General features: G+C 32.9%; 1 protein-coding gene across 1 annotated transcript; it reads right to left on the reverse strand.

Moving 5' to 3' along the window:
• Positions 1-942: 942 nt before the first annotated feature.
• LOC18031532 (ketol-acid reductoisomerase, chloroplastic) lies at positions 943-4,505 on the reverse strand. Its single transcript, XM_006421609.2, has 10 exons — positions 4,126-4,505; positions 3,946-4,038; positions 3,727-3,792; positions 3,452-3,592; positions 2,935-3,162; positions 2,717-2,834; positions 2,499-2,638; positions 2,182-2,349; positions 1,879-2,034; positions 943-1,559 (listed from the first exon to the last, which is right to left on the reverse strand). The coding sequence occupies exons 1-10, from the start codon at positions 4,396-4,398 to the stop codon at positions 1,191-1,193; spliced, it is 1,752 nt and encodes a 583-aa protein (XP_006421672.1). The 5' UTR covers positions 4,399-4,505; the 3' UTR covers positions 943-1,190.
• Positions 4,506-9,273: the final 4,768 nt, after the last annotated feature.

The following is a 9,273-nucleotide window of genomic DNA, read 5'->3' on the forward strand; positions in this document are numbered from 1 at the left end:
CAATATTGGAGTAAACCTAAATTTTCATCCTCAAAAGAAGATTGTAATATTTAACGGCCAATGCTAAACAGAAAGCCAGCCATGCGGCCTAGATGGATAACTCAGTTCTGTGACCTCCTGTAAATACATTGCTTCAGGCTTTTTTTTTTTAGTATAAAAGAAATAAATAAAGCCAGTTGATTTGCCATAGCCTCCATTAGCTGTATTATGTATAACTCTTTAAAATTAAAGCTTTGGTTATGAAATAAAAGTTGATAATAGCTTTTGACAACATATTAAAGATTGTGGGTTTTTAATAGTACACTTCATAGTTCCATAACGAACTTTAAGCCCATTTGAAATTAAAGAGTGTTTAATAAACACTACCTGCTATAGATTAAATGATAAATTGATTTGATTTCACTTGCATGATAAGAAATTTATTATACCTTCACTAAATTTGTCAAAAATTATTATTTAAAAATCATATTTACCATATACTATTATTTCTTTTTTTCACTACAGCTGTGCCTTAAAATCTAAGCCAACTCAATACCAAAACCTTAGTCTATGCTGTTGGTTTTGAGGTGAGTGCTCATTAGCTAGTCGCGCTACCTTGCATTTTGCGTGAAGAATCATCACAAAGAGGGATAGGGAGGAGCAAAGAGATGTTAATGCAAGTGAAGACCTATAACTAACCGTCTAACTCCTTAATATCAAAATTGCTATCTGTGTAGGGTAAGTCATTGTTATACATATAAAATCTCCCTGGACACTTTCAGTTACTTGTTCCTATCTCAGTAACCAACAAATTGCCTACACATGTCAAATTAACAGACATTGTGTAGACACGCCACTTAAAAGACTGTTATCATTGCCTTTCAAATATTTAAGCCTGGTGATGCACAAACTTAATTATCATTTTAAATTTATCAGATAGCTCAGTGGCCTAACACATGCCCATAAAATCAAAACAACACATATTCTGTCAGCACATTCCTCGGAAACATACTATTATTCCACCAAATTCAAAAACCAGAAAGCATATTCTCATGTCTTCTTCAACCAAACCGGACATAGTACAACACTCGCCCAGCAAAACTAAATAAATAAGCAGCAACTCACACGACTAAGCAAAGTCTCTATCTACAATATCCCTAGGGGAAATTATTTTTTGGGCTAGAAACAAAAAGTTAAGGATTCACCAGGACTCAATTGCTACCCTGACGCAACTCTGGGCGCACAAAATCTGCATCTGGTGGCACTGAAATGTCAACAGTTGGTCTCAACTGAGCACAGACTTCAATGGCTCCATGGACTGGATCAGAAAGGAAGTTGCTGATGAGATCCCCATTGATGGGGGCATCATTGTCCACTGCCACCAAGGCTTGTTGTGTCAGGATGTAATCAAAACGAGGGGCCCATTTCCTTGATCCCAAACGGGCTGTTGTAGAGCAGTTGTCGACCATAAATGAAACTCCACGAGCATGCATGAATGGATTCAATGAATCCACCGACTCAATCACACTTTCATTGATGATCTCAGAATAGGAGTGCCCTTTCTTCCTCAGGATCTCAATCTGGAATTTTCAAATCCAAAGAGAAGGGTATCACAAAATCGATGTAAGTGAAGGATTTCAGTCTATAAACTTTATATCCCACAAGAATCACTTCAAAAAGTTCAGTATATAAAGATTTGGTGAAACCACGGTGTTCAAGTAACCAGTGGGGATGAATAAATGCATGCTTGAAATATTAAAAATGATATAAACTGATTTTCCTTTTTCAAGACTCAAGTTAAAGAATTTTTTCGTTGCACAGGGCAGATTACCATCATACTTCTGGTCAGGCACCTTAAAATTGACATACCATTTACTCAAAAAGAAGGAAGCTTCGTACCTGGGCCATCATCAGAGCCACATAGACACCTGCTGTGAATGGGTGTAATGGGCCTAAGTCACCTGCTGGACGTGTTGATCGGACTCGCTCACCAACTTTCCACATGCGAGTCTGATCAATTTTTCCCATAGGGAAAGCTGGTAGACCTTCCTTTTCCTGTAAACAAAAGGTATAACCAAAATCACTCACATCATTATTACTTGGCCTAAATTAATAATGACTTGAAGAGTAGACTGAATAAAAAAACCTTGAAATAAACATAAGATATTCAATTTTCTAAATTCTAAGACGATATGAACTTACATAAAACCGACGTCCAGCCAAGACAACACTGCGGATCTCACTGCCAGCGGCCACATCTTCATAGCACTCATATAAGATTTCCATGCACGGATAATATGAGGCACTATAAGCTTTCTCGAATTCCTTTTTGTCTTCTCCAGAGAAGGAATTGTAGACAGCCAACATACCCTTTTAGCAGAAGATAGAAAATTGGAAAAGATTAAACCATGGAAGCAGACCTCCATTCAAGAAATAAAATAGCAGGGTGTGCATGTACAGATAAACACAGATAGATAAATATGTGGTGAAAATGAATTCATAATTTAATCTCTGGCTACCTGAGTTGAGATGATCTTTGATATAATTCCTGTTATGCACTCCACGGTATTCTTGTAAGCCAGATCCTCACTCATTCCATTTTCAGTGAACCTTCTAAACAAGGATTCCACAATTCCATGAACAGCACCAAGTAGAATGCCTATAAATCATAGAATGAGAAGTCAAAGAACTAAGGTTTAAGTTCAATACAAAATTATAGGTGTGGGGAAGCACTCACCACGCTCCCCAAAGATGTCACTCTTGTACTCCTGCTCTAATGTGGTGGCAAATGTGAAAGGAGAACCAAGGGCAACTGACCATCCTAGGGCGACATTGGTAGCTCTTCCATCAACATCCTACACACATGAACAATATTCAGTGATCAGAAAGTCCGTTGAATGGATTCAGTTACTACAAGAGACCAACACACAAGTGAAATAGAGGTTCAGAGAGCACCTGGTGTACAGCAAAACTGGAATTAATTCCAGCACCATTAATCTCTTTGCCTTGAACATAGAGTCTCCTCACAGATGGACCCATTCCCTTGGGACACACAGCAATCACACCGATATTCTTTGGGAAATCAAGTCCCATTGACTGCAAATGCCCAAGAAGAAACCCATGGGAAAGTCCAAGGATGCTGTTTGGTTTCATGCAAGAGAATATCTTCTCATAATTATCTGCCTGGAGCATAAGACTCAAATCAGTACCTCTGAAAATGATAAAGGCAAACAAAACAGCCCATATCAAGAGCACAACTGTAGAACCATCCAATAAAACACCACAATCTACATCTGGTCCCTCTAAAATATTAAAGGAATAATCAAAATTTCCTTCAAACAGTTGTGGGATTAACTGTAGATCCAAATGAAAAACAAGAACAAAAACATACATGAAATGCCAAGTCTTATAAGCCCATCAAAATCAGCCAACATTTTATGTAGTACACAATTCAAGTGTATGCTGAGCCAACCTGAGCAGCATCAGAAATCAACAATAACACAAGATCACTGCCTGAAATAGTTTCATATATATCCCCCAAAGTTCCATTCTCTTCAGTAAAACCAGCAGCACGAGCTTCAGCAAAAGAACGAGAGCCCTTCCTAAGCCCAACCTATACCATATAAATGAAGCAGCAAGCAAGGAAAACATAGTCAGTCACCACAAATTGATCAACACACACAAACTTAATTATAAAATAAAAAATCCAACTCAGCCGAAAGAAGCGTAAAAATAAATGAAAATGACCTTGACAACAATATCAGATTTAGCTTCAGCAAGGGAATCCCTCAAATTCTGAGCTTGGGCAGGTCCCTGAACAAAAGAAGAATGTAAGCTGTGTATACTGCAGTTAAGCGAGAAAACCACGTTTCATCAGATTAAGCACTACTAACACGCATCATAAATGCGTCCGGCAGAGGCCTCAGAAATTTTTAATAATTTGAGTAAAAAATAGAACTGTGATACCTGGGAACCCCAGCCAATCACCCCAATCTGGTTAATCCCGTTGAATGCGTCCGGCAGCAACTTAAACAAATCCCTTCCTCCTCTCACAATGAACTACAAACATTTTCCAAATTAATAAACAAAAAAAAATGTATAATAATAACAATACGACATGCGTTACACCAAAAAAAAAAAAAAAACCTCATCGCGGTTAGCCAGTGATATCGCGTCCTTCTTAAAGACGGATGTCTCAAAATCCAGCAAGAAAGGTGTCTTGAGAGCTGTCTCGGACGCCATCTGAGCGCCGAGAGCTGAGCCCCTGCCTCTGGTAGTTTTGAGAGCTCTCAAGGACTTCGCGGTGGATGAGAAAAACGCTAGATTGAGATGCTTGAATGCTCCTTTTAGGGTTTCGGACGACGGCGATGGACTAAATTTGGGGATCGACGGACTAGATGGTAAAGTACCCGCCACCATTTTGTTTTTTTTGACTCATCGAGCAGTGAGTGTTAAGTGAACTTTTATAGTATCTCCTTTTAGGGTTTCGGACGATGGCGATGGACTAATCCTAACTTTGGGGATCGTATTCGCTCCCATTTTTTTTTTTTTTTGGACTCATCTAGCAATGGGGTCCACTTATAATACAGATACAGCCGCTTTTTTTTTTTTTTTTTTTTAATTCAGCACATAACCGGCCACCGGTACCATCGTTTTAATTGGTTAGAGAGGCCAAAATTAAAAGGTAACTATCATATCGATCCCTCATTTTAGGTAAATATTAAGAAGATCCATTCCAAATTATTAAACTATCAAAGGCCCCCTCAACTTTTAAAAAAAAAATACTTCTTTTTTTCTTTTAATTCATGGAAAACATAGTTAATATAGTTAATTATGTACTAATGAAAAAAATATAATTAAATAAAATTAATTAGACTACTATATTTAAAAATATAATTATTTTATTTTATTAATATTATTTTATAAATTAAATGATATTTTGGTTTAAAAAAACGTAACTTATGTACTAATGAGAATAATATTGTTGTTGTTGTTATTAGAGGCTAACATTAATATGTTTTATATATACCACAAATATAAAGCATCTAATATTTGATATTTTTAAATAAAACTCACAAACAATCTCTTATGCAAATTAATTCATACAAACTAATGTAAAATTAATTACTTTATTTAATCTTTTTTGCTATAATAATTTTTTTTGTTAAACATTAATCAAATTCATAATGATATATGACATGGATAATTACAATTTGAATGCAACTAATATTGAATAATTTTATATTATATTGTACTTATAATTATATAATTTAAGCATGGCAATTATATTTCTAAATTAAATCAAATTATTTGAGTAATACTACGCTCACTAGATGGTTAAATGATTTGTAATTTTGTATATTGATGATGCGCAAGTATCACAAAATTTGTTCAATCTTACATTTATATCCATATTTTCTGAAATTAAGTTAATTTATATAACAACTAAAAATAATAAAATTATATAAAAACATATAAAAATATAAAAATTATAAATCCATTTTCATATTAAGTAGTATGTTTTACTAAATTTACTTTTGAAAATCTCTATGCTATTGGAGAGAAATATAATCTTATGAATCCATTTTTATTTGTGTGTTGAGCTTGTTATAATCTTATGTGCCATGAAATATGTTTTCGTTGTACTTCTCACTAAATTTAATATATATAATTTTATTCTAATAGTAAAAGGAATTGAATTTGAATATAACTTTTTTTTAATATAGCTTAATAACAACTAAATTTGCTCCCATGGATTCAAACTTCAACTATTTTGTTTTGAACTCAAATGATTTATAGAGTAATGTATCCGATCTATATTAAATTATTAATATAGTTGTAAAAAATTAATTTTATATCAACACAAAAATTATATATATAATTTTCACATAAAAAATTTCATCTTGGCGGGTAAAAATGAAAATATTATTTACTAAATTACAAAAATGAATTTTGAGATTTTTGAATGGTCACAATAAATCTATCTATGGAAGTTTTATTATTCATCAAACTTTTATTACCTTTTTTATTAATTTGAAAACTTTCATATTTTTTCCAATTTCTACTAATAATATAAATACTCACATTATATCATTTCTTTGGAAAGCCTAGCCGCTCTCCCCAAACCATCAAACACGCTCACTCACGTCAAACCCTCACAAGCCAGCAAGCGAGCAGTTGCCGCCATCTTCATTCCTACGCCCATTATGGTCGTATGTATCAGCCATTAGCCGTTACCGTATCTCACTTTCTCTGCACGCAAATCCTAGACCTGCGAGCTGAAATCAAGTGGTGGAGGTCAATCAAAGGCTGTCGTTGACCGTTTGAAAGAGCCTCTTGCACTACCAAAGCACGAAGAAGGTTGGAGATTGAATTTACTAAAGCCGATCGGGTTATACCTTATAATTAAAAGGAAAAAGCATAAACGGTTCAAAGCCAAACACCCAAACCCGATCCTTAAATTCCCAATTTTCTAAAGCCACAAAACAAAACAGACCCTAACACTTTTAACACAACCACAACCTAACCCATTCCTCTCGGTTTCGTCTCTCTCAAATTTGAAGCCGCCGGCTGCCGCCACACCCATCACAACAGAGCTGCTGACGCCCGACAGACTCTTATGCTTACAATCTAAATTTTCATATGACTCGGATGCGCCCGAGGAATTTGCAGCCGAGCAAGTGCAGTTTTATTTCTTTATTTATAGGTGTAAAAATAAGAATATTATTATTTGAAATTGTTTTACTCTCACTAACCAGAGTTAAAAATATGGGCAGGGATTACAACAAGATGAGGGGATACGAAAAGTCCAGAAAGAAAACAAAGTCAGGTAGGAAAACCTTTATTTATTTGTTTTTTGGTACATATGTAAATGCAAAATAAGCTATCAGTTTTCTAGAATGCGAATGCAGCAGAGTTCGATAATTTTTTTTTTAAAAAAAATTTAATTGTGCAAAGGTCATGTATTGTGTAGCTAACATTACCCAAAGGTAAAAGTTAGGTCAGTAGATGAACAATGTTTATATATATAGCACCAAATAATATAATACAACATATGCAGGCCGATGTAAATTTGAGCGATGAACTCTTTTTTCCAGGCTTTGGTATGGAGCCAAGTGAGTGATGTTCTGTATAATCTATTTAATCCTTTTTGGTGGAGCCAAGTATTCATAGCTGATGGTGGAATGGAATTTGCCTGAATTTTTTGCATTTTAACATTTGGATCGAGAATGAACTTTTGAAAACTTGTTAGCTTATAATTCTGAATCTCGTTTCTTTTTTTTTTCCAATGTGAAGCTGTGTCAGTTTAGTATTGTGGTTTTAAATCTTTTTTTAAAAGATAATTGTTAAATATATGTTTTTGCTCCAAAAGATTTATTTACTGAACTTGTTATGTATTTTTTCATAGAATTCTTTGTGATGGAAAGGAACGTCAAAGACTATGGGCTCAAAATGGAACACCACTACCTTCAAAAGTAGGTGAAGGCATCTAAGATGCGTCCAAAATCAAGCGAGAAAAAGAGTCTTCGGGTTTGAAGTTGTTTTCTTTAGTATTGTTTTCTTTATTGTTGTAATTTATAGTTGAATTTTTTTTTTTGATGAGTATAGTTGAATATTTTGAATTTGGTGTTTTTGTAACCTAAATATTTCATCATTGTTTATACCTTTTTTATGAACTCTGCTAAGGCCATTGTATCTACCCTAGTTAATGTTGGGACCCAAGATTGAGGGAAGGATATGTGTATATACCTTTTAACTTCCTATATTATCTTGATTGCATTTATTTCTTTGAATTGAACTACTTATTGTGTTTGTTTCTAATATTTTAGTCTTGCAATTCTATTGATTAGTAAAATTGACATCCTTTATTATTTTGTTTGTCTCGTCTTGTGCTTAGACTGGTCTCCTGAATCATTAAGGTAACATTCAATAGTTTTTCTCTTAAAAGTTTCCATTTTAAAAATATTTAGTTATTTGCATTCTGTCTTTTTTTCTAATTGCAGCTTCCATTTTTGATTGATTGATTGGCTTTTGGAGGTGAATCAATTTGTGATTGTATGAATGTGTTCTTGATTGAGGAAGCTCTTCCAAAAATCTAAGTATTATAACGAGATGACGATAGCAAGTTTGTTCTTTGTATCTAATTCTTTTTTGAGTTATATAATTTTTTGAATCCATAATATAGGTTATTGTTTTAATATGTAATATTATTGAGTTGCCAAGAAGTCATATTATAGTTTGAAGAACTGTTGTTAAAGGTTGAGGTTTAAAATAAAGAAGCACTTATAGATCTAATTTTTTTTCATTGAGATATTGGAATATTTCATTTCTCCATTTATTCTTGTTTATTGCGGATGTATTTATCTTTCAAAGATCACTTTTCTGTTAACTGAAAATTAACATAAACGTGATCGAGATTAATTTCTATAATCTGAATATTGATGCTAAAAAATAGAATAAGCATGGTGGTCGAGATTAATTTTTACATTATGAATATTGTTGTTAAAAAAATCTCTTTAAAAATTGTGGTTAAAAGTTTTTCTACTGAAAACAAAGTTTATTTGATCCTACTCAAGAAATTTAGGACATGCATTTGAAATTTTGAATATTATTTATTATTTCGCAGAATTATTTTCTAATATTATTTGGTTTTCTTTTTTACATGCAGAGACCCTTCTGATCTAACAGCATCTGAAATCTAGCTTTTGAAAATTGAAAATTGATTTAGTTTTGTATTGGTTTTATTTGATGCTAAAAGTTTTTAAAATTATTTTCTCGCAAGCTTGTAAAAAATTCTCATATACCTGTTTCAATGAATGGAATTTTTATTTGATTAGTATTTTTATGCATTAGATAAATTAATAGGGTATTGTAATTTCATTTACAAACAAATGCCAACAAACCATTTAAAAAATAATAAAAATACACCAAAATTATAATCTTATGTTATAACTGCGGTGTTATTTTTTTTAATGCCATATTAGTCATGATAAAAATTGAAAAACTATTTTAGTTGAGTCCTAAATAATTGTATTTTAGTTAAGTCCTAAAAATTGAATAACTTATTTTGGTAATTGGAAATTTATGGGGATATTTAAACGAGAATGATACTCAATTAAAAAATAATAATTTTAACAAATTATAAGTTTTTGAATGAACTAATGCTATATAATTGAGTAATGAACAAGAATTGGCTACCATCTAATTCGGTTGTAAATGAACTTAATTTTTGTTTAATTCATCCTCCAATTGAGCAATTCTTAATTAATGTGAAACTCCATTATTAAGTGCAGA

The sequence above is a fragment of the Citrus clementina genome, unplaced genomic scaffold (assembly GCF_000493195.1).
Source record: "Citrus clementina cultivar Clemenules unplaced genomic scaffold, Citrus_clementina_v1.0 scaffold_9, whole genome shotgun sequence".
Lineage (NCBI taxonomy): Eukaryota > Viridiplantae > Streptophyta > Magnoliopsida > Sapindales > Rutaceae > Citrus > Citrus x clementina.

Coding starts and splice junctions, on each gene's coding strand:
- LOC18031532 (XM_006421609.2), bottom strand. CDS start 4,398: ATGGTGGCGGGTACTTTACCATCTAGTCCGTCGATCCCCAAATTTAGT. Junction 4,039..4,125: donor CACTGGCTAACCGCGATGAG/GTTTTTTTTTTT, acceptor AAATGTTTGTAG/TTCATTGTGAGAGGAGGAAG. Junction 3,593..3,726: donor AATCTGATATTGTTGTCAAG/GTCATTTTCATT, acceptor TATATGGTATAG/GTTGGGCTTAGGAAGGGCTC.